The sequence below is a fragment of the Epargyreus clarus genome, unplaced genomic scaffold, assembly GCF_041222505.1.
Source record: "Epargyreus clarus isolate Ecla_fem2 unplaced genomic scaffold, WU_Ecla_fem_2.2 ptg000018l, whole genome shotgun sequence".
Lineage (NCBI taxonomy): Eukaryota > Metazoa > Arthropoda > Insecta > Lepidoptera > Hesperiidae > Epargyreus > Epargyreus clarus.
The window spans coordinates 1,445,099-1,471,839 of NW_027332226.1; the positions used below are offsets into that span (position 1 = coordinate 1,445,099).

General features: G+C 38.5%; 2 protein-coding genes across 2 annotated transcripts in view; both read right to left on the reverse strand.

Moving 5' to 3' along the window:
- LOC140749605 (neutral ceramidase) lies at positions 1-10,647 on the reverse strand. Its single transcript, XM_073082711.1, has 14 exons — positions 10,281-10,647; positions 9,336-9,479; positions 8,785-8,961; positions 8,278-8,405; positions 7,868-8,066; positions 7,006-7,212; positions 6,230-6,349; positions 5,721-5,810; positions 4,744-4,857; positions 3,573-3,800; positions 3,048-3,143; positions 1,892-2,059; positions 1,480-1,592; positions 1-187 (listed from the first exon to the last, which is right to left on the reverse strand). Exons 1-14 carry the CDS (start codon positions 10,521-10,523, stop codon positions 1-3), a joined length of 2,214 nt encoding a protein of 737 aa, XP_072938812.1. The 5' UTR covers positions 10,524-10,647.
- Positions 10,648-12,128: 1,481 nt separating this feature from the next.
- CDase (neutral ceramidase) overlaps positions 12,129-26,741 on the reverse strand; it is a 28,638-nt gene continuing 14,025 nt past the window's right edge. Inside the window, exons 5-14 of the mRNA XM_073082511.1 lie at positions 25,456-25,583; positions 23,945-24,143; positions 22,516-22,725; positions 21,906-22,025; positions 16,801-17,004; positions 16,129-16,344; positions 15,648-15,743; positions 15,147-15,314; positions 14,599-14,720; positions 12,129-13,997 (exon numbers count right to left, since the gene is read on the reverse strand). Of these exons, the coding sequence (XP_072938612.1) occupies positions 13,820-13,997; positions 14,599-14,720; positions 15,147-15,314; positions 15,648-15,743; positions 16,129-16,344; positions 16,801-17,004; positions 21,906-22,025; positions 22,516-22,725; positions 23,945-24,143; positions 25,456-25,583 (1,641 nt within the window). The 3' untranslated portion in view covers positions 12,129-13,819. The remainder of the gene's footprint in view (positions 13,998-14,598; positions 14,721-15,146; positions 15,315-15,647; positions 15,744-16,128; positions 16,345-16,800; positions 17,005-21,905; positions 22,026-22,515; positions 22,726-23,944; positions 24,144-25,455; positions 25,584-26,741) is intronic.

Sequence of the window (26,741 nt, forward strand, 5' to 3'; positions counted from 1 at the left end):
TTATACAGTATCATCAATATAGAAGGTGTTGGTGTATCCGCGGAAGGGTATAAGGTTGCCGAGCAGCGTGCGCGCGGCGCCGCTGTACGCGAGGCGGTGCGGCGCGCGCACGGCGGCGCGCGGCACGCGCCACGCCAGCCGCGCGCGGCTCGTGCCCAGCGCCGTCGACACGCGCTCCCACTCGAACCTGGAACCCACACACATTTTTAGGGTTCCGTACCCATAGAGTAAAAACGGGACACTTTTTTTTTATAATATAAGAGTAGCAGACGAGCATGCAGTCCACCTGATGGTAAGTGGCTACCGCCACCCATGGACATCTGTAATCAACCCCAGATAGGATTAGATATTCCTACCTGAGGTCGGCCACAGATGCGCCGCTACCCCTGAGGACTAAGCTGGAACGGCTCGGAAAAGTCTGTGTCCCTTCCCACACCCTTCAAACCGGAACACAGCAGCGCCTAAAACTGCTATTATTAGGTAGAAATAGATGTGGTGGTGGTGCCGCCGGAGTCGAACCACAAAGGGTTCTACCACCTTCACATTATACTATTACTAAGACTTCCCTGTCTGTCCGTCTGTCACTGGAACTCCGGAACCGTAATAGATACACACTTTGTCCCTGTAGTTTCGGGACCGGAATAGGGCTACGGTATCCCCTGCCTGTCGTAAGAGGCGACTAAAAGGGGCCTCCGGGGTTGCGGGCGGCATGAGTGAGAGCTCGAACTGTCCAGCAAGCTACCCCGGAAAGGACGACGGTATGTGTGGTCGCATACCGTCGTAAACACCAAATGGTGTGGGAGGAGCCAAAAGTGCTCCCTCCAGGGGCAGAGCCCGATCGGGGCATCGCGCTTGGAGGACTCCGGTTGCGTTCCGCCGGAGATCCCGGAGTTCTCCAACAAGCGCTGAGGACGGCCACCGGGGGCGTTTTAGTGCGATAAAAGATTAGATTCAGATTAGTCGTCAGGGGTAGCGGCGCATTTACGGTCGACACCAAGTAGGAATCTATACCTATCTGAGGCTGATTACAGATGTCCATGTATGGCAATAATCAGTAGCCACTACCATGAGGTGCTACTCCTACGCCATTATAAAAAAATCATGCAAATGATTAATTCAATTTTGAAGATGGTAGAACCCTTAGTGGTTCGACTCCGGTGGCACCACCGCCACACCTAATCCTAACTAATAACAGCAGTGTTAGGCGCTGCTGTGTTCCGGTTTGAAGGGTGTGGGAAGGGACACAGACTTTTCCGAGGCGTTCCAGGTTAGTACTCAGGGGTAGCGGCGCGTCTGTGGCCGACCTCAGGTAGGAATATCTAATTCTATCTGGGGTTGATTACAGATGTACATGGGCGGCAGTAGCCACTTACCATCAGGTGGACTGCATGCGTCTGCTACTCCTATATTACAAAAAAAATCAGACTTTGCACCAGGCCAGTGTTTTGCCCGTGTATCATAAATGATAGAATGTCTTACACAGTGTCCCAGTCAGCATCAGTGGCCACGACCGACCAGGCGCCCAGCTCGAACCTCTCCACCGCCGCATGGGACCCCTCTTGACGTAAGTCATTCCTTGGATTTGCTGCTACCTGGAAATATATAAACTCCTATGTATACCAGGCTACTAATTCGTTAATACAAATAAAACAATATAAAATGTTTTTAAAAAAAGCTTTCAAATGATAAACCTATGGGGATTGATAAAAAATAATTGGCCCACTACCGTGGGTTGTCCACCATATGAGGCTGTTAGAACCAGAGTAGCCTAACTACATATAACGATTTATAATAATATGGAGAAAAGTAAAAGTGTATAGTCCGCTCTGAAGTTGTTGCGAGGAGGTGTAGTCATACAATTTACTATGGAGACGCGATCCACAACACTTACAAAAGTAGCAGAGACGATCTCCCCTCTCTTGACCGAAGGTGGAGGCTGCTCCAGAACGTCCCCAAACCTCCTCCCGATCGGAGAGTTGTCCAGGATGACGGGGAGGATTAGCGAGATGGTCCGGTTGCGGTGGTCCGCCGGTTCTGGCCCGGGGGGTACGTCGCCTCTCTAAAGGTTACATCAAGTTTCTTAAACTATTACAAGCAAAATAAGGCTGATTTAGTAACCAAAATCAATTTTTGAACTAATCTAATGGTCCATTTTGATGGAGATAGTTTCTCGTCTCGAAGATACGATTATCGAAGAAATATAAAATATTTTGTTCCTCTAAACATTCGCTCTTCTCGCTTGTTGGTTTGGGCGATAATTGCCTCGCATGGAATATTTTATTGCATCCGTGTAAACAGAATTTCAAAGCAATAATTAATAGATTTTATGCCAGTTGCTACTATGAGTGCAGTGCGTAAGGGTGTTTTAATTTTTAATACTTGATATCTAATTTTCTGTTTAATTAATTCTTGTATTTAAACGGAAAAAGAAGAAAAGGTATTGAGTTAAAAATGGACGGCGAGAAGAAATCGTTTGGGAGGATCTAACACGTTCCTTGAATAACTAAACATAATAACTAAACATGATAAATGAGAAATCTCACGCTGAAAACGATTCAAACTGATTTGTACGATACTCGTATGAACCTCAAAATATGTCATACGAGATCGTATACAAGTCAAAATTCTCATTAGCAGGAATATCCTTACTATATTTTCGTCGTGTAAACAAACATAGGCAATTATATCCTGGGGATAAGCCATATACGAGTCTCGTATGACATAATCGCACGCGAGATTTTAGTTCTTGCTTGTGTGTAAACATTTTGATACGATTATGTTATGGCGATTGTTGCTTGTGATAGTTGCTTACGATTTCTTGACCCGAAACGTGCAAGAAACTATCTCCATCTAAATAGCTCTTAATTTAGTAAATTAGACGTTTTCTATTTTTGTACCGTTCTAATTGACAATAGATGTAAGGACTTCTTTCTTGACGTTAATTAATGTTACAAAAATTTTAACGCGTACCCCTGCGGTTATTTGGAGTTCCCCAAAAGTTAAATTTTAATAAAATTAATAGATTGTATAGAATTATACACACTTACCTCAATAGCAATCTTTGTGAATTCATAAAATTTGTTCAAGAAGATGTCAAGAGTGTGCGGACCAAAGATCGTAGAGGCCGCTTCGTATCTTTGTACCTTAAACAAAATAATGTTATTATTAAAAAATATGATTAAAAAGATCTTAAAATAATAATTGAATATACATACTTATAGTTCAAACAAATTATAAAATTTTATTTATTACTTTTTTTTAATACAATAATTTAGACAGACATATAATGATGGCCCACGTTGGGCGCCAAGCCAAATTCTGGTGTAAAGTTATCTTTCCACTAGATATGTATGAGATGAGATGATGTCGCTATGTATTTTAGTAGCACTTCTTCAGTTAAGCTTAGCTACGTAGCTTAGCTTTGATGTCACACTTCACTGCATCTGATAGTCTATTAGTTCCATGCTCGGCCATCAAATCCTACAAACGTATCTGTTATTTTTCGAAGTTACAGGAAAAATAAACATCGAAAGAAGAATTATTAGTAGCCCGATTTTTATGTGTGCACATACCTGATACTCCTCAAACGTCGACACATAATGTATATACTCATTGGTGAGGCCGGATATCGCGACCCAGGGCTGGTACCCGTACATCTTCATCACACTGCCGACGACATCCTGTACCCGCCTGCCGGCCATCGTGGTGGGCTCCCCAGGGATCCCCGCCACCGCGAAACCTCCCAGCCAGACCAGGGATATGGACGTCACTCGAGGATGCCAGGGAAATGGTATATTCGTCTGGATTTAAGAAAAAATATTTAAATGCCAGTTATTGAAAAATATAAGACGTAAATACAGGTTTGTGAGTTTGATAACCTTGTTGTTTGATATTCGACGTTTAGGGTCCAGGGTTCCAGACATCCATCAGGTTTTTCGTTAATGTTACTGATGTATATGTGTATTAAAAAATAATTATAACATCATCCGTGACCAAAACTACTAACTCCTGTTAGAAATCTACTGACTCCTGTTAGAAATATATTCAAATTATTTAATTATAGTATTATTTTTATTAATTATTTGGTGTTATTTTCATGATGTGTTATTTTTATAATAATAAGTGCCCATTTATAGAGTCACTGGCTGGTACCATTGTATGAGTTAGCATAAAAAAGAAAAAGAACGTTCTTGACGTTTGAATTGTATTTTGCGCGGGAATAATAAAATGTTGTAAATTGGTGACATAGATTAGTAAAGATACTTCGCCGCCTTGAAATTGAATGAAGCCATAACCGGCTTATTTTAGTAAGTTCTTTTTTTAAATTCTTGACAAATAAAAACATTTTTAGAGAAAATTTACGAATAAATAACTAATACTGCGTAATTTACGTAAGAAATAAATAATTATTTCAAATATTTTACGGACATTTTCAGCACGAAGACCTGGCAAAACTTTTTTACGCAACTATTTCAATTCTCAAAACTGGGTACATTTTCTTGTTAGGAGTGAGTAATCTTTACTAATCTATGATTGGTGATTGTTACAAATTGTTTTATTTTATTATTACCAACCCGCAGTTAACAAGCGTGGTGACTGATTCCCATGATTAGAAAAAATGAGTTCCAGCCTGAAAGATAACATGTTTTAGAACTTCATATACTTATAGCGCAGTATTTTTTTTTTGTTTTGCAAAAAATCATTTTCCTTAGCTCACTATTTGATATTTAAGCTAGAACTCACTCGGCCGGTAGCCAGCAGGATTGGTTTAGGTCGGTGGCACGCGATGTCCTCTGGAGTCGGTCTGGCGATCACCGCACTGATGGAGTCCAGCAAAGGGTTCCCCACTATGGTGCCCTGTCCATATTCATTAAATTTAAATTAATGGTTAACATGTTCTGCTGGTCAACCATGATCGGCCCGATGTTAACGCAATACACAGTGTACTTTGGGTAAAAAATATGTTTTCTCAATTATTCTGAACATTTCGCGGTGTAAGAGTCAGATGAACGTATCTACATTTAGTCAATTTTACAGGAAAGCAAAAATAGTGTGAAAATTCGCCACCTCAAATTTACCAGATCAATAATAGAGATAATATACAGTAGTTGAAATTAAAATATTGAATATGGCGTTAGGGCTCGAACACAAAACTGCGATGCGACGCGATGCGAATTCGCAACGCAGAAAATTGCGATGCGAATTGCTGCGATGCGATATCGTGCGGCGTAGCGTCTCTCAGGGTGACCAACAACAACGACCACTGTGCGATGCGAATCAATTTGCAAGTTCTTGCGATGCGTCGAGGGAGCTCGCAGATTTTTGCGATGCGACGTCGCATCGCAGTTTTGTGTACGAACCCTTACGTCGTTTTGCCATTTCATAAAAGACTACATTGTGGACCGTTTTGTGAAAAAGAAACCAATTTTTGATTTTTTGTACATACGTTCATCCGACTCTTACACCGCGATTTTCCCTTTTATATATTGGTTTTATTTAATAACTGGCCAAGTGCGAGTCGAAATCTCTCACGAAGGATTCCGTGTTAGATACCAAATTTTTATTGGCTGTTTTATCGGACATGCAGCTGAGGCTTAGTTATAGGCTTCTTTTACCCTTTAGGTACAAAGCCCTAAAAGTAAATTTAAATTTAATGAAAATTAACTAAGTATAAATATCATCAGGCTTTTTGACCATCAGAATATCATGCAAATTTGTACCTGAGTGATATTGAGGACATTGGCACCGTCAATGGTGCCCGATGCAAAACTATAACCCATTGCAGGCACACATCCATTTACAGGGTCACTCTGAAAATCAATATGGAGAAAAACACATCAAATCAATGAAAATCATTTTCATTTTCTCCAGAACCCATCGATGGATTCTAACCATATTTAAATGGGACCAATTTCCAGCTCGTCCCGTACACAATAAAAGAATTATTAAAATCGGTCCACTAACGGCGGAGTAATTCGTGTACATACATAAAAAAAAAAGATACCGGCCGAATTGATAACCACCTCCTTTTTGAAGTCGGTTAAATACTAAATAGTTTTCAACAAGCTTTTTAGTATTTATCTTCAAATAGAAAAATATCGAATATTTCAGATCAATCGGTTGGAGTTTAGTTAGTGGCTTAAAAAATATTTACAACATTTACATACATACCATTACACACGAACTAACTAAGCAAGTTAAATAAAGCTGGTAATAATAAAATTCTTACCGTATTAAACCTCCTTGCCACGGGGTCGTACCTGGCCACTACTTCCTCAGGCATGTCTACAAACTGGTGGATCACAGCCAGCTTTCCAGTTAATTCCTTACCAGGTTGTTTGAGTACTTCCTAAAATTTGTTTGATTTCGTTGAATTAATGTAGAAATTAATATGATCAGAATTTAATGGTTTTCTTTATAGCATAAAGAGTACCAAAGTAAACGAATATGCCATTAAATGGAATGGCCATGTAATTATGGAGATAACAAAATTGTACCTACTCCCTGAAGTCCTTCATCAGTATGACTTTCCTACTTTATACTTTGTTACCTTAACAGGTCGTGGTCATAATGTAAACCAAATGAGCATGCAGCCCATCGGATGTTAACCGACCACCAACGTTCATTGACATATGTAATACCCCCGGATAAAGAATTGGAGACTGGTGACATATTAGTTATACCTATAATTTTAAATAAGCCACGAGACTTGTAGAATAACAAACACACTGAAATGTGTGCTTGAAGGTAGAAGGTAGAACCCTTTGTGGTTCGACTCTGGCGGCACCACGGCTTCACCTATCTCCGAGGCGTTCCAGCTTAGTCCTCAGGGGTAGTGGCGCATCTGTGGCCGACCTCAGGTAGGAACATTTAATCCTATATGTGGTTCATTACAGATGGGCGGCAGATTGATCAGGTGGACTGCATGTTCGTCCGCTCATCCTATATTATAAAAAAAAAAACTGAAGAGGACTATGGAACGCTATCTGTATCTAGCCACCTTACCAAGGCTCCCTCGAACACAGCGGTGCCGATGATCCTGGTGCTCTCGAACATGTCGTCCCCGGGCCCCAGGGAGTAGCAGCGCTCGGCGGCGGCGCACAGCAGGAACTGGTTGTCGCACGCGTCGCCGCTGAACTCGCAGCGCGCGCCGCGGATGTTGGGGGACACGTCACCGAGACTCGCTGGGAAGAATGCTGCTACTATCTCCGCCTGAAATGTGCCACACAAGACTAACTGAAAATTCTTTAATTAGGGTAGAACCATAGATTAGTGAAGATTACTCACTCCTGACAAGAAAATGTAACCAGTTTTGAGAATTGAAATAGTTGCGTACAAAAGTTTTGCCACGTCTCCGTGCTAAAATGTCCAAAATATTTGAAATACTTGTTTATTTATCATGTAAATTAAAATTTCTGTAAAAATGTTTTTTATTACAAGTTAAAAAAAAGAACTGACAAATCAGCCTTTTTGTCGCTTCATTCAATTTCAAGGCGGCGAAGTATCATCACTTATAACATCACGTATAACTGGAAAGATATGTCGTATAAATTTAAGTTTTAAGTATGGGTTTTTGATGTCAACCACAAAAAAATATAAGGTTGCAACGTTGATAACCTTTAGAAATGCGTTGAGGATGTAGAGACTCACAGACATCACGACCACAACCGACCCTAAACATGGAACTTTCAATTAGAACTGGAGACCTGATTGATGTGGCCCATTCATGCATTATTCACACTTAGACTAAGAACACTGCATATAATTTTACCTAGGCAATGTGGTGGTGACAAATGTGGGAATGGACATCGCAAATCTAAAAAAGGTTCCACAACTTTTAAATTAATCGATAATAAAGTTTACTAACCTTACCAGTTTGTTTGCCAGGGTTCAGCGTGTTCTCCAGTCGCAAGGCTGCGTAGCCCAGGTTGTCAGTGGAGATGAGCTGGTTGGTCATGTTCATGCTGGTGGTGTGCACGGAGAACCAGTTAAGTACGCCGTGGAGACTGCCATCCTCCTTCTCTATGCGTAGTTGTAATAACTCGTTGTCAGTATCCGTGCCATATCTATAAATGATAAATATAAAAAAATAATTAAAGACGGTAAGGCCATCACGCTGCTCCGAGACAAGACAAAAAAATATTATCCAATGATAATAATTGTTACCAATGGTTCTATGTGCCCTCCGAATAACGGAAGAACGCGTAAAGACTTCATCCTTCAACCTTCATCCAAACGTTTCACTTATATTAAAATTAGAATATTCCAAAGTTATACCTGTCTCTTTCCTCAGCAGGATTATATCCGTAGGAGTAAGGAGAGCGGTTCATATGCGCGTTCCACACTCGCGTCTTGCCCGCGAATAGGCGAGCTGGTACTATGTTCTCATGGGCTCGAACTATACTCTGAAAATAATGTTGTATGTCATCATCATCAATCCAAGTACTGTCCCAATCCACAAATCTCTCACAGTACGGAAGTTTTAGGGTCCTAGTTCACCAGGTCGACTAACTAGCCAAGGGCGGATTGGTAGACTTGACTCAATTTTGATTTTTGTGTGTAATTCAAAAGCACATAAGTTCTCTCTCAATGTTTTCCTTCACTTCTTCTTATATTTCTTTTTAGACTTGGTTCAACTTACACGTGTTGTGATGTCATCGAATTGCCGACGAAAACTAAATAAGTAATCATAATTTTAATTCTGGATACTTTTTAAGTTTTAATTTTCACTTTTTGAGCATTAAGTTAACAACTAATCTCTCTATCACAAACAAAAATACATACTCTCGTGATACCAGCAACATACGCATTGTACGTTTCTCTAGAGAAGCCTAAAATGCTGATGTCCAGGAGGAAGTCAACCAGGTGACCGCCCGGCGCGCTGTGCGTGTGTGTGCCCATCATGATCACATTCCGCAAACTGTACATGTCTCCGTACAGTTCTTGAAGATTCTTCACAACCTGATAGGGGAACATTTTGATGCTTTGATATAAAAGATTACTTACATTGATCTAGCTATTAGATAATCAAGACAGAAAAAAATAGAGGAGGAGATTCTTCAAACAAATTTTATCAATATTGAACTAAGTATTATAATATTATGAGACTTTTAGAGACACAGCATTAATTAAAAAGAGACTGTTGAAAAAATCAATGAATATAGAGAGACGAACAAATTGTAAGAATATAGACTTTATCATAATAAAAAAACTTAATCACATCACTATTTTTTTAGATTTTTTCTTAAAATTCGCACCATTAATTTATTTTCAGTTTTAGCGGATCTGTCATTATCCGATAACAAAAAGCCTACTCTCTTTTCGATAACGCTTACCTCGCGCCTCACAGCAATTCCTACTGCTTGCACCTCAGCTGACACCAGAACTACCCTCGTATTTCCTTTAACGAATATGAACGCTCGGGAATACTGTCGCAAGTGGATTCCTCGACCAGTTTGCCCAAGCTCTGCATAGCCCATCTGCAAATCATTTTCGTTTTTTGTATGAACACGCTAAATTGTGTCTAATAGTAATAGTGTCTCCTAACACAATGCAAAGCTATCGCTTTGCCAGCATGGTTGATTTAACCATAAAGGGTAACGGAGAAGTTTTAGTCCAGTGCATAGTGATGCACTTGTTACTATAACTCTTAGCCTAGTGATAACTCTTTTATTGTGGTAGAAGACCCATGTCCAGGAAGACAATAACGATACCTTTGGAAAATGTTAATATTCTTTAGAATTGGATAAGATTAGGATGGATTGGATAATTTGAAGGTGGTAGAACCCTTTGTGGTTCGACTCCGGCGGCACTACCGCCACACCTACTTCTACCTAATAACAGCAGTGTTAGGCGCTGCTGGGTTTCGGTTGAAGGGAGACAGACTTTTCCGAGGCGTTCCAGCTTAGTCCTCAGGGGTAGCGGCGCATATGTGGCCGACCTCAGGTAGGAATATCTAATCCTATCTGGGGTTGATTACAGATGTCCATGGGCGGCAGTAGCCACTTACCATCAGGTGGACTGTATGTCTGCTACTCTCATATCATAAAAAAGCCAATAGACGTTAGATAATTTTCATAGTAAGGAAACTTCCTTGCCTCATATTATAGAGAGACCGAATTGTTTACAATTGGTAAAAAATTATTAAATATTCAAACTTCGTCAGCGTTCTCTACTTTAGGTACCTACTTTAGGTAGACTTAATATATACCCACCATGGCGACAGTAAACTTATTTACTATTCTTATTTAAATAGTACTGAACTTAAGATTTGCACTTACAAATGTAATTTCGACGCACGGTCCAGTCATATCTGCGATACCGACGCCGACCTCGTAGGGAAGCGACCTCCCACCCGTACTGGTCTCTGTTTCGTCGGTAGTCGCATCTGGTGGGCTTGGAGTTGGTGTGATTTTGTCTTCGGACGCATCGTTCACCACCAGAATGATAACGGCAGTCATACCGCCGATCACGCCTAATAATATCACCAGGGTGACTACCTTACCCAGTAGGGTCATACCCATCTCTGCAAACTAATTTAGGTTAGGTTAGTTTAGGTTAGTAAGTTAGATTAGTATCTTAGATCATGTTTTAACAAATATTGTTACAAAAACAAAAATAATTTTAGTTTAGTGTTTTCATAATAGATATTTAAGAATCAGTTATATTCCTAAAGTTTTGCCTAATTTTATTATTTTGTCTTATATTATCCCTGTAAGTATCTTTATAAGAGCCAAAAACCTAGAACTGTCAATAATTTTTCTAGTCAAATCCTATAATAAAAAAGAGCGTTTCAATTAGTAACTTACTTATTTGTTCACGTTTCAACAAAAATCAATTAACACTAAAATTTTGGAATATAATAAATACCCTTTACGTAGGGTTTAACACTCCTTAGCCAACTTAACTCATTGAATAAAACTCACTGGCACCCAGGCCGCCGCGAAGCAAGTCGAGATATGAGCAAATAATTAGCCAAACAATTAAAATATGTAGATAATCAATCAAATATTACGATTAGGTCCTAATAATCTCTTTATCTTAATACGATAACATTTGTATCGTGACAAATACATTATTCTCCGCGAAATCTATTTTTTTCAATTGCTACTAAAGCTATGATATCAAATTGCATTTCAAAAGTAGGTACCTAAAGAATTTAATCGTGAGTTACCTCTAATAACAAATTTATTTCATGAAAAAAACTTTTTATAAAGTGTCAATCCAATCGTATCTATATAACTTTTACCCAATAAGTCTCATTGGGATCATCTCGCTCCATTAAAAAAATATACGAATTCTTAATGATATGAGTATCTCACCAAAAAAACGTATACCTACATAATATGTAGACAAAATAATGATAACCTAAGGTTAAAACGCGCCTCTCAATATACGGCTCCGAGGGTCAAATGAAAAAAGTTATGTGCGTTTTAAAATAAATTTGTAGGAATGGTGAAGCTTAATTTCATGAGGACACCTGCACATCTGAGAGTCCTTAAAAATGACCTAATCCTTATACTGACAGTAATGGATCGATGATTAAGATACAGACGTGAAGGTACTTAGCAGGACATTTCTAATTAGAGCTAAAACATGTTTTTTTTTATAATATAGAAGTAGCAGACGAGCATGCAGTCCACCTGATGGTAAGTGGCTACTGCCGCCCATGGACATCTGTAATCAACCCCAGATAGGATTAGATATTGCTACCTGAGGTCGGCCACAGATGCGCCGCTACCCCTGAAAAGTATGTCTCCCTTACCACACCCAACGGAACACAGCAGCGCCGAACACTGTTGTTATGAGGCAGAAATAGGTGTGGCGGTGGTGCTGTCGGAGTCGAACCACAAAGTGTTCTACCACCTTCAGTGTATTTATTGTACCACTAAAACGTTTTCAATTCCAAATGAAATGCAAATTGTAAAAAAAAATATATAAATCTCAATATGCGTTGTAAAAATTAATGTTTTTGAAAGGATTGTGTAACCGATATAGAACAGTGTTTGCCGATTGGGTATAAATGCTAAAACATTAATAATCTTATGATAACAGATAGGGTATAAATGCTAAATCATTAATAATCCTGTGATAACACGATACAAATAACTAGATAAATGAAACAATGGTATTTTTTATCTTTTTATTTCAATAAATCTTTACAGGCAAGAGATTGAAATACTTATAGGTAATCTAATATTTTATAGCAAGTCCTTAGTACAGATTTATATTAAATTTTAAACAGTTTATTTATTTTATAAATGAAACATAAAATTAACAATAATTTCAAATGTTTAACAATGTAAGACAGATATTAAAAATATATTTTATTGACAATCTATGAAATATTACGTAAAACAAATCTCTATTGGTTGATAGATAGCAATATAATAAAGCTTATAGTTTATAAATAAAGTTACAATGATAATTTTATAGTCGACTAGCAACATAAATAAGCGCCAAAGTAATTGAAAAAGCAAAAGAGCCTTCGATCAACAATTAGAACAACAGTTAGATGGTGTCATCAACCCATTACAGTCCCACTGTTAGGCACGAGTCTCTCCTCAGAATGAGAAGGATGTGTTTGTTAATGTTTTTTTACATTATTTACTTCCAAATAAATAAATCAAGTATTGAATTGAATGTAACCACTTTAAGCTGTATTTAACAAACTATTAATAAGCTAGAGAGCCGTCACCAATATTATCGTCATACTAATTGGTGATCGAAATAAATAAACGTGTTACATTTTTCTCTAAAAATAATATATGAATCAATCATTGTGGTTCTACAGATATATACTTCTAAATAAATACAAATGTCTGGATTAACAGTCTGGCTAGAGAAAATAATATAAATTTGTAAAATTATTAACGTACTTACTTATTAATTGAAAAATAGAAACAAGAAATTCATGTTCTTGTTTCCGATTCAGATTTTTGATGTGTCAATAAATTGTTTATTAAAATATTAAAAGCACCATCTATCGTTATAAGGGCGTTTAAAAAATAAAGAAACACATTGAACTTTGAAATAAGGTCTAGCCCCATTATCCATTAAAATATATAGCTAGCACAAAAATAAAATAGATCCCAAAAAATAGGAATTTACAAAATCAACATAAATTTTCATGAAGCAAAAGTTAGTACCTACTGACTACAATTATAACTATTTACAAAAGTATGTACACGCATTTGCTACTAAGGAACTACTTTGGTTTAAATCAGCTACGTAGGTACATCATTATATCACAAGAATACTTTAAATACGCAATTGCGAATAGAATGAAGGAATTTCACTCCACATTTTGCACGTGTGCTAAAAATGGACTTATTCCACATACTTATAACATTTTTACGTACATAAACTCAAGACTATAATAATTAAATGTCATCTAAATATGCAATACATATTTAGCCAAAATAAAATTCTTGTAACATTTTGCCGTATGCGGCAAACACGAATGAAACAAGATATTTTTTAACATACGACGTATTCATTAAGTTATAGCCTCGAATCAAGAGAGAGAATGTCATTTAACATTTTGCAGGGTACGGAAAATGTTTGAAGTAACTTATTTTCCAAAATAACATGTAATTGCTAAGTTTTAGCCTCAATAGATCGAACAGAACCATACAGATAGAAAGAGGCAATATACGTTTTGCCGTGTGCGGCAAAAATAAACGAGGCAATTTCCTAAAAACAGACGAATTACTCCCGGAGTAGTTGTCTAGATAAGTAATACATATACAAAAAGTATAAACAAATTAATGGCATAAAAGATATAGTTAAATTATACAATTATACATTTAAGTGACTTCTAAGTGACTTCAAACGAGTCCGAGAACCCGTGGTAGGGGTATATTCCTCCTAAGATGTACTTGTAGTTCCCGTAGTGGTGTATCCTGTAGGTTCCAGGGGGCGTTCCCTCGGGAATCTCCCACTCGATTTCAGCTGTGCTGGTGCCCATTATCTTGGAGTTGCGGATCCAGATGTACCTTGGAAATAATTTAAATAACATGATTATGTTCTCTCCATAAAATTCAGAAGTGGAGAATCAGTTGTGGCTTTACGCCAAATGCGTGAAGTATCAAGTCTGTCTAGGCAACAGAAGTATCAAGTATTGCCGTGTTCTGGTTTAAGCCACAATTAACAAAAAATCGATCGAGGTATTGCAACCTTATTTAGCATTGGTTAAAGTGGCTACTTATCAAGATAATAGTAGAAGTGGTAGAGTTTCAGGCATAACCACACTGTTTATACCTATTTAACTTCTCATATCAGAGATATTTGAAAGACGGCTATGCCAGTATGGACCTATTTTATATAATATATGAGTAGCAGACGAGCATGCCTGATGGTAAGTGGTTACTGCTGCCCATGGACATCTGTAATCAACCCCAGATAGAATAAGACACTCCCATCTGAGGTCGCTGCCACTCCTGAGGACTAAGCTGGAACGCCTCGGAAAAGTATGTCTCCCTTACCACACTCTTCAAACCAACGCTTAAGACTGCTGTTATAACAGAAATTGGTGTAGCGGTGGTGCCGCCGGAGTCGAACCACAAAGGGTTCTACCTATAAATAATATCAACATACTTAGTCTCCCAATCGGCATCAGTAGCCACGATGGTCCAGGCGTCATCTTGTTCGGACTCAAGTCTCTCGATGGTAGCGTACCAGCGCCCATGGCGGATACTGTTGCGAGGGTGTCCTGATACCTTAATAATGAAACAAACCCAAAATTGTGAAGTGAATTTATTCCTCAAGGATACATAGGGACGGCAATAACCTTAAAATCAAATGAACTGCATGCTCATGTACTGCTTCAATTTGATGAAGAGTAGAAGACGATAATATACTTAATGTTTTTTTTTTCATTCATTTACATCAGTTATTTTGTCTCAAGTCTTCGTACCCTGGACTCATAAATAGAGCCTTAAGGCTAAGTCCACATTTCTGAGATCTGAGAGGAGTCTACCAGTAATAAGTTTTTGGCAAAGGGAGTTCTCCCGCCTGGCTAGGTGATCATGCCCGGGGAGCGGTCGCGCTCCGTGATTCAACAGCGCCATCTCTTGACGAGTAGCGGGAAGTCGCTACAAGTTAAAGACGATGAAGTGAATGATAATGAGGATGAAGTGACTCACGAAGGCAGCGGAGACGACGTCCCCCCAGCCGTGCTGCGGCTGCGGCTGGCGCACACAGTCGCCGAACTCTTTGCCCCAGGGCGCCGCGTCCCACAGCACCGGCGGCACCAGCGTGATCAGCAGCTCGCTGAAGTCCGGCGGCTGAGGACCCGGCGACACCGCGCTACCCTGCAGCCATACATTACGTAACACATACCCGCCGTCACCGAGAACGAGACGACGGCGCCGAAGAAATTTTCAGCCGATTTTTGGTAGGCAAAAAGTGATAGATTGATTATTTATGAATAAGGCCGTCACCGGACCGTCACCGAGAACGAGATTATTTCGGGCCGACTTTAATGTGAAGTGACGGTAGACACGTGACTATAGTAAATGTATCTGCAACTACTTCGACGCCGTCATCTCGTTCTCGGTGACGGTCCGGTGACGGCGACGGTGGACAAACGCTCTATCGGGGTTTTATGTCATCATCATTATCAACCCATATTGTCATTCACTAACCTTTAAGACAGCATCCGTAAGTTCCTTGTACTTGTTCAAATAGATATCAAGTGTGTGCGGTCCAAATATAGTAGACGCCGCTTCGTATCTCTGTGCCTGAAAACATCAACAAAATTCTGCAACATTTCTTATTTGAAGAACTGACGATAAGTGATCACTCTAAGAGTATACTAGGTATGTATAATTAGCTGGGGTTTTTGTTGCCTTTCTCGAGGACCTGTTTGGCAGGCCTGGAAGACTTTATCAGACTTCCACTTTTGTTCCTATTCGGACGTGTTACAGACGGGACGAGCTAGTAGCCAACTAGTGTCAGATATTTGCAAACCACCTTAAAAGGCCAAGGATTAACTGCTACGCAATGGTAACTGGGAACAACGACCTAGAGAAAACTATTAATATTTAGCCACATGCACCCCTACAACAGTGCGTGAACGCTAAACTGTGTAAACCGGTTACAATTTGTACAAGTTCTTTAACAAACCTGATACTCCTCAGGTGTAGCGATATAGTCGGAGTATATGTTAGAGAGCCCAGCTAACACAACTCGCTTGGCCCCAGAGGTCTTGGCGACAACGCTTCGCAGTCTCCGCCCGGACATTGTAGTGAACTCCCCCGGGACCGCCGCCAGGAAGAGGCCTCCGATTCTGGCCACGGTACAGGACACCACGCGCGGTTGCCACTCGTAAGGGAATTTCGCCTGTAATTTTTCCCTCATAAAACACGCTGCCGATCCATGGACATTTTTAACTGAAACTACTTCAGATACCGGTCTACTTAAGCTCGGCCAATAAATGCGTTATACTAAGGATTAAGTTCACGGTTGTAGAAACCGTATACCTACTTGTATGTAATGACAGCAATATTTAGCTGTGCTGTATTCTGATTTGAAGGGTAAGAGAGAGAAACGAGGTGCTTCAACTTAGTCTTTAGGGCAGCGACGTACCTATGGAGACCATGGGTAATCCTTTCCGTGGTTAATTGCAGAATGCAGATACAATTCAGCTGGGATCACTTAAAAGGTTTTAGTAGGTATATAAGTAATACAGTTGGTTTTTTTTACTATTTTCGTGTACAACCAGAAACACACAATTTCATAAAATGTTGAGTAACTTGAGTGTTTCTAGACCAATTTCAATTTTTTTTTATAACTTACTCGTCCAGTCGCCAGCAAGATGGGTTTGGGTGCATGACACTCGATATCGTCCTTCGTGGGCTCCGCTATGAAGTCCCTAACTGCGTTCCAAAGAGGGTTGGAGGTGGTGGTGCCCTGGGTGAAGTCGAACGCCCCCGGGCCGTCCGTCGTGCCCGCCGCGAAACTGTACCCCATTGCTGGTAGGCACCCGGATACTTTTGCTGTCTGTAATTGTAAATTAAATAACCGACTATGATCCTTTGACAATTCACGCTAACAAAAAATCACATCCTCAAAAAATATGTACAAGAAAATGAGACTTTTGTGTATTTTCTCGCTCGCACAATATGAAGAACGAGCTGAAGAGGCAAGTAGAACTTTCATCATGGAACAAATGATAGTCTCCAAAAAGTCTATATTGCCTTTAATCACACTGTGCTACTGAGCACGACGCACCAGTCTCCCTGCATCTGAAGACCGAAGTATACTTCATATTGCTGCTCCATGCGGATTAGGTAAGCTAATGTAGATAAATAAATAATTTGCTAAACACCAAAAAATAACACAAAAATAAAGTAAGTAATATATTTCAATCTTATTTTTTCACCAACTTTTTTTTTCAGAACATGAATCAGAGTATCTTACTATCTACTTAGAATCATAATTGTATTAATGGTACGAGTGATACTTAATTTTTTTTAAATATAAGTAATTTATCAATTTACTTAGCTATTTATAGCAAGGATCATAAAAACTTAAAACACATTTATCATTTCATTACATATATTTATTTTTGTTGCTTAACCTTAACCTAAGTTTTACAAAGGGCAGACTTGACCTAGTGGCACATTACATTAGTACAACGAAGAAGAACACGTTATTATATTTTATTATATTTCCACTTTCACTCAACAAGTCTCCAACACACAGACGGGGCCATAAACCTCTTCATTTACATCACCGTTATAAACTATGACCGTCTTGTGCATTTACTACAATTTTATGAGATTCGACAAGGAGGTACTAGGTTCCAATCCCGGCATCGCCAATGTTTCAAAGTCATGTACATTGTGAATATTAGAAATTAATCGCATGCTCTAATAAGGGTAATTAAGGAATGGTTAAGCTAAACATCGCCAGGTCCATATATACATATGTCTCTACATTGGTCTTCACTGACAGTTTTAAAAAAAAAATCAACATGTGTGAAATGTACTAATTCGCACTTGGCTGGTGTGTATACTTTTCTCCTTTTAAAACCATTCTTCGACAGTGAGACAAGAATATGTTGATGATTCATTTACTACAGTTACCTACCAATAATAGGCAGCCAAGCGCGACGATAACGGCAAAACCCTATTATATAAGGCCTTTGACGTACGTAGTTTTAACGGATTGTCAGCTTAATCTAGGTATTTGATGGAAGGTTTGCAATATGCATAGCATCAATCTGCATATCATTAACATTTTTACGATCATAAAATACCACGATATCGTGCGTAACACTATAAAGTCTTTAATCATTAATCGTAAATTATTTCTGCACATATTCCAACAACAGTTTTACTGTACCCTGCCAAACATCCGCCTTCAAACGCGGATCTTTGCGCACCACTACTTGGAGTTTCGGTCGACGTATTATTCATATGAATCACTATGGGCTTTAAACAATTACCGTTAGCGGTTATAATTAAACCTTGCGGGCATGTTTTTTCAGTGCTACTGCTAACTTTACCAGGAAAAATTATCTGATCAATACTAGTAATGTTATTATCCTCTGTGATAATAACACCGTCGGATCCGGACGTCACGGTATTCTTCGTGTCACGATTTTGATTAACGCTATTTGATTTCGAATCATCAAAACCTTGGGTATCGGTATTCGAATACAGATCTTTGTAACTGCTTGTTGTTGAAGTTGTTACAACGGTATGCCGGTTTTTATCATTGCTGTATAATGATGATTCTGTTGTGGAAGTTTTTTTCGTAGATCGATCAAAATCATTGTTCCAAGAATTGGTTTTAGCCGTAGTAGGGTTATATGCAAAGGCTAGCTCCGAATACTTTTCTTCCGAACTTCCGTAGTATTGAGGTTTACTGTCATGGTTGTGAAAATGCGTGTGCCCGCTGTATTCTTGTGACTCTGGACTATTGTTTGTGGAATGGAAAGTGTGTTGTGTCCAACTGGACGGCTCATCTCTACTCGAATGTCTGTAGTCTTCAGATGAATATCTTTGTTGCTTCATAACGTCGTCCACGTGCTCATTTACGCTTTCTATACTTTGTTTAAAAGGATCCCCCACATTGTTATAACTCTCTTTTCCTTTTGTTTCAAAATCGCCATTGTTATGTTTATTTGACACCAAACTATTCATATTTTCTGACACTTTATTTAGCTCTTCCGTTACGGTTCCTAAGATATTCTTGACGAGTCCAAGATGAACATGTTTTATTAAAACAGTTAGAAATATTATAAGTACGAGTTTCATTTTAATTAAATAGATACTGTTTACACGTGCACGAAGATACGATAACTGGCGATCTCTTGAGTTTGAAGCTTGTATTATTTGATATACATAAGAAAACAGGGCATTGGGGTTAAACGGTTCGCAGGTATATAAAATTACTTTTTCTTCTTGCAATCAATACGATTCGAACCTTCATAAAATCGGGACTAAACCTAAAATAAAACATTCCTCATATATTGTATTAATGCTATAACAACCAAATACTTGTTTTGTATAGTTATTACTTTTATTTTGTTAAATTTTATATTATGAGTACATTATTATAAAATATACGCTATTATTCTTCTTTATTATCCGTTGTTAATTTTTATACGTTTTGTTTTTATACTAAATAGCAATAGCTAAACAATGTCGATTTTTAAATACAATACATATTGTAGATGTACCTACTGTGTTTTTGCTTAGATATGAAACAAAGGGTATTGTAAATGTATTGAATATGTGTAAGTAGGATGTAATTCCTACAATTATATATATAATTATATATTTTTTTGTAATGTTCAAGTATCAAAGGAGGAGTAAGTGTTACTGCTGTCTATAGACATCTGTACCATACACATGAACAGGGGTTCTTAATGAAGCCATTCGTGCCATAGCCACTCCTGATCTACCAACGTTATTTTATTTTTGAGGATGTGTTACTAATAAATATATTTGGTATACATAGGTATGTTCCATTTCACCCCACCTCACCCCGCGTGGCGCGCTGACCTCTCAAGATAACGTTCTTAGTCAAGTTATAAATATTTACCACGAAACCAAGAAATTACTCACTACGCTTAATTAATTTTATACATATAGTGGGGCATCCCACCTTTAATGTTTTTGTTATTTCTTAAAAACCGCAAATTTCTAAGTAGTATTCCTTTTCCTTACTTTATTTATCACGTTTAATTAAGGTACAATTTTATCACTTGTTCATATTTCGACCGGTTTGAACGGAGATCGTCAGATTCTAAGGCGGCGTTTAATTAGATGAAGTACCATTGCGCGATCGTACGATATTTTTAGCATATTGTTATTTATCTTCCATCAAAGTAAACACATTTTTTTATTAGTGTTATTAAAGACAGCTATATAATAAGAAAACAAAATTCCAATTAGATATCATTCTGCAACATTAAAGGAGGGTCTTATTATTATTTTTTATTACCTCACCGCATTCTTTGCTATGAAGCGCTATGTGCATACAAGTTCCTTTCCTTGTCGCTTGTTAGCGCTATAGTCGCAAAGTTATCGTGGACAAAGCCTTATAGTGTGGAAACGATATACGCCACAATCGTTGTATTAAGCGCCTACTTCTATTGGTGTAGTTGTGTGTAAATGAGAAAGGTCATGATCATAGGTATTACCCAACGCAACGCAGTGCGTGTTATTTGTTACAAATATATAGTAATATATTTGTACTACAGTAGATATAAAAAGCAGTGATAGCCTAGTGGTTAAGAAACTCGGGCTCTCGATAGAGGGGTCCGAGGTTCAAATCCCAGGCACGCAATCATCTAATTTTTCAAAATTATGTGCGTATTAGAAATTAATTATCACTTGCTAAACGGTGAAGGAAAACATCGTGAGGAAACCTGCATACCTGAGAGATTTATAAAAATTAAAAAAAAAACTCTCAAAGGTATGTGAAGTCTACTAATACGCACTTGGCCAGCGCGGTGGACTATGGCCTAATCCTTCTCATTATGAGAGGAGACCCGTGCCCAGCAGTGGGACAGTAATGGGTTGTTGATGACTGATGACTGAGATATTAAAACAAATATTATGTACAGGACATCGAAAATAACCTGAACGGCTTTGAGAAAAGGATGTTACGACTGTGTCATTTGGGGGCACTACCGTGCGCCCTGATTTTTAACAGACGTGGGTACATTCCCTTTTCAGCTTAACCAGACTAAAACCTTTCTTTATTGCTCGACTTGGTACTACATAAAATAATTTCTAGTGAAAACATTAGAGCTTCTAGACATGCTGCTTATGATGTTCCTCTGTCAGTGTTTTATTATGAAGATACTCTGATTTTAACTGCAAATTAAAAATAGAAGTATGAGCATTTAAAGTTCGCGAATCTGTTTTTAATGTAATAGGTTTATTTAATCATATCGTATAATTTAACTCTTTTAAAATTTGAATAGTTGCTGTAGTACACTATTGACAGGACAGATGGCGCTATACGTATTATGAATAACACTATCGACGTTTCGTGAAAATCTTGCATAATAAATATTCATAACTGCGTCTCTCTACAAATTTTAGAGATGTGGGCAAACCTTGGCGCATTGCGATACAAACAACTTGATAATTTTCATATTAAATTGTGTGAAACACAATCTCGCACATACCATGCTAAAAGAGGCAAACTAAAGTCGACATTGTTACCTACTTTAAAAAAATAAAATTCTTTTGGGGCGTTTGGAAAAATGATGAAAGTGAATTTTAGTACGACAAATAAGGTCGATGCTATAAATCTGATTTCATCGACAAATGTACCAGATTCTTCAGTTTCTGGTACATTTGGCGATATTGTTAAATTTCACTTCAACATTTGATTTGTCATTTCATATGAAAACTTGATGAGAATTTGGCACTCACTTCATTAAATGTTTCTGTGACAGGATCATAAGGTGACACTGTCTGGTTCGGCATCGCGACAAACTGGTGCACGATGCCCAGTGGCCCGGTCAGGTCTTCCCCAGGCTGTTTCAGCACTTTCTGCAAAAAAGTGTGAGGAAAACATTTTTCAATAAGATCCGTTTGACTATGAAACAAATATTCTTTGGATATAAATAGGCTACCACCTCTCCATACGTGTTTTCTTTATGTAGAGGAAGCGCATTATATTCATTGAGACATTTTCAAGCAACGTTAGGGGCGGCAAAATTCAAAGAGAATTTCATGAAGGTAAACTTTTAAATGTGATTCAGTGCCCCTGATGATAAGTAGCTATTGCGGCCCATGGACATCTGTAATCAACCCCAGATAAGATTCCTACCTGAGCTCGAGCACAGATGCACCGCTTCGCCTGAAGACTAATTAGAATAGAACAGGGCTTAACATTGCTGTTATTTGGTAAAAATAGGAGTGGCGGTGGTGCCGCCGGAGTCGAACCACAAAGGGTTCTACCACTTTTAATGTCTAGGCCTTACTTCGATGACGCTGTACAAGAATAGTACCATTATTACTGTGTATGACAAAATCTTACCATAGCAGCATCGAACATCTTAGTCGCAATGATCCGCGTGCTCTCGAACATGTCGCGTCCCGGGCCGGACGCGAAGCAGCGCTCCTTGGGCAGAGTGCACAGCAGGCGCTCCTGGTCGCAGCGCGCGCGCGAGAACTCGCACCGCGGCCCGCGCGTGTTGGGGGACACGTCGCCCAGGTTCGTGGACGCGAACGCACACACTACGCGACCCTGAGTACACAAGACAAATTTGTACCCAATCCCATATTTATTGCAACACCCTTCTTAAAAAAACACTATCTGTGTAATAACATAAACTATTTTCTTGATTCAACTTTTATTATTCCCGCGTAAAATACAAGTCCCGCGCCACGCGCGTTCTTTATCTTTTTTTTTTATGCTAATGCACACAATCGTATAACCCATACAGCCGTGACCCAGTGACTATATAAATGGGCACGTATTATTATAAAAATAACATATCATGAAAATAATACAAAATAATACTATACGTAATTAAATAATTTGAATATATTGCTAACATGTGTAATAAAATAAAACTATATCGTAATCCAATTTACAACGTTTATTATTCCCGCGCAAAATTCAACTCTCACGTCAAGAGCGTTCTTTTTCTTTTTTATGCTAATGCATACAATTGTGTAAAGCATACAGCCAGTAACTATATGTATAAATGGGCATTTATTGTTATAAAAATAACATAAAATAATTAATTAATATAATACTGAGTATTATTAAATAATTTGAATATATTTCTAACATGTCCGTAAAAACGTACTGAAATCAGATGCATCCATACGCAGTTTTTATTTTTTTATACAAAAGTAGCCTTTATTATTACTTGTGAAACAAAAATCCATCAAAATCAAACGTATTCAGTACATGCGCGTTTTTTAATTTTATTTCAAATTCGTGGACGCGAACGCGCACACTATGTGCCCCTGGGTTATTATATAAGATGTATAATCTAAGCAAATATGGAACAGGAAGTTCAGGAAGTACACACCAAAACTCTAGCACAGTTTATGCCGAAGTGTATAATCGGCTTTAGATGCAAAAGTAAGTGCGGTTTCCAAATGGTTTTTCAGTTTTTAACCCAAAAACCTGAATGGTAGAAGTCAAAAATAGTTAAGTATGCCCTTTCCTACGTAACATAGGTTACGAAAGTTCCTAGAAATGGGTTTAGCCTCTTCTAAGGTTATCCGAGAACAGCATTACTGATCTCTGTGAAATAAAAAATAATCCTAAATGATGATGATCTCTAATTTAGAGCTCTTTCACAAAATAAAAAGGTACCCTTATTATTTTGTGGCTCTAGCCTACACCTAAAGTACCATCCCCAACCAATCTCTATTTTGCCCTGTTATGTCATATATTTATCTACCGAACCGGACTAGTCCTGCTAATTCATCATGATCATGTAGCATACCTTCCCCGGCAACGTAGTGTTCCCGTTGAGCGCCTTCTCGCAGAGGAGCGACGCATAGCCAACATTATCTGACGAGATGAGCCGGTTGGTGTTGTTCATGCTGGTGGGGTGCACCGCGAACCAGTTGATCACGCCCAGGACCTCGCCGCCGGCCAGGAAGCGGACCTGCGCGAGGGTCTTGTCTACATCGTATTGGTACCTGCAGAAAAAAGAGCAATCAGGGTTTATAAAAATAATTTAGCAATCGCTATCCTGATTCTTAGTAGCAATAACCACCCATTCACATCTGTCGCTATAGATATTTTCAATTCCATTCAATTCAGTTTATCTACGATAACCTAGGATAGATAGGATTTGAGGTTGGCTTAATAAGGTTTAATGAATAGGTACTACGAAGATTAAGTTGGAATGCCTCTGAAAGATAGAGATGAGAAAGTCAGGCGGTATAGCCCCCAGAGTTGAACCTCGAAGAGGCCTGATAAGATGATGAAGATGATCCGTCTAATAATGCAAGAAAGAAAAATAAATAAAGAAAAAGGCGTAATCTATATACTGAACCCCAAAAGGATTCTATTCTAAACGGGCAGCAGTGATCACTTATTATTAACAAGACAATGCTGTTAAGGAGCAATCAAGCATGCGCTTGATTGCTCCTTAAATTTAATAAAAAAATCATTGAACATAATAGTAATATAGGTTAGTAAATACAATAGATTATTTTGTTAAAGACTTTATTACTATACAGGTACACATATTAAGACAGTAACTAAAGATAAGGTTCAGAAAACACACTAATGTATAAGATGATCTCCGTATCATGAAAACAGAAGACAAAGAGAATCAGCAAAACAATAATGTTAATTAATTATTAATATGTATAATCTATACACGTATTAATAATTGGAACGTTCGGATTAGGTGTAATTAAGATGTCATTAATCGCAATTTTAATAACCAAAGTTGTTGATGTAATTGGAGAGACTAAATATAGAGAGAGAGTAAATATAGCAAAGCGTGCTGTATAAGTAATATTTTAAGCATGTCACATACAGGCAAAATAGGGAAAATTAAAGAAAAAAAAAAGTAGAAAATAATTGCGGGTGAATGTGTGACAGAAATATTAGCTTATTTTTCTTTTTATTTATTACGTAAACTTAATGAATAATATAAATAATTTGTTAAACTGAAGATGGTAAAATCCTCTGTGGTTCGACTCCGGCGGCTCCAGCGTCACACTTATTTCTGCCTCATAACAGCAGTGTTAAGCGCTGCTGTGTTCTGGTTTGAAGGGTGTGGTAAGGGAGACTTACTTTTTCGAGGCGTTCCAGCTTAGTCCTTAAGGGTAGCGGCGCATTTGTGGCCCATCGCAGGTAGGAATCTAATCCTATCTGGGTTTGATTACAGATGACCATGGGTGGCAGTAGTCAATTTCTATCAGGTGGACTGCATAAAGTATCAACGCTCAAAATCTACTTTGAATGAAAATATTTTGAATAAAATAGGAAACTTACTTGGCTCTCTCCTCTGGTGGATTCCGAAGATATGAAGTAGGGGACCTGTTTATATTTGCATCTAATATTTCTGTTTCGCCGTACTCCATTTTTGCTGGTTGTACATTCGTGTGAGCTACTACTATACTCTGAAACAAAGAGAAAATAAAGTGACGTTTTTTTATATTTTAATTTTGTATACCGATTTCAACAGTGTAGATATTAGTTGCACCGACATTACAAACATAACAAGACCACTAAAAGTTTATAAATTTCATCTTCCTTTCTATGGGACCAAATAGTGAATAAAATCTAGTATCTAGTAAACTAAATACCGACGAAAAGTATATTTACAGCCCATGTTAAAACGGTGAAGTAAGTTGTCTTTGTCACATAACAGATGGCGCTGTACAAATGGAAGAATCATAAAGCACTAAAGACGATATTACTTAGCAAAAGAAATATTATTTTGTCAGTATAAAAATAAATAAATACAAGTATATTTAAATCATGGTCACAAAAAAATATCAGACCGGCCACTACCGGTTATCTATTCTGGGCTTTGGCCCAGAATAGATTGTTTTAAGATAGCATTCTTGATAAAATTACCTGATTGGATTGTATCATATTATGAAAAGAATAATATTATTTATAAATATACCTACATAAGTTTATCGTAAGCCAAATTTCACATTTAAACATTCGATAGACCGATCGCTATGGGTCTCTCGACTTGCCGATTTACTGACATATACAAATATGTTGTAGAGTCCACCTTAATCCTACTTTCGACTTGAAAATAACCAGTGGCCTTGCTCGCAACTCTGCATTTTGTTTTGTTCTCTGCCTTCCTATATTGATTTAGCATCAGGATTATTTCTTTGGAATTAACTACCTTGCTACATTACTGCTACATTGCTACATTAGGTACTACTGAAAAAAAGCAGTGATATCCCTTTTTTTTTGCGGATTTTTACCGCACTGAAACCCCCCCGGTGGCCGTCCTCAGAGCTTGGTGGAGGACTCCGGGATCTCCAATGGAACACAACCGGAGTCCTCTGAGCGCGATGCCCCGGTCGGGCTCTCCCCCCAGGATATCACTTTACGTTCCTCCCGCACACCTGGTGCTTACGACGGCATGCGACCACACATGCCGCCGTTCTTCCTGGGGTTGCTCTCCGGACGGTTCGAGCTCCCACTCTTGCCGCCGGCAACCCCGGAAGCCCCCTTTTAGTCGCCTCTTACGACAGGCAGGGGATACCGTAGCCCTATTCTAGTCCCGGAACTACAGGGACAAAGCAGTGATA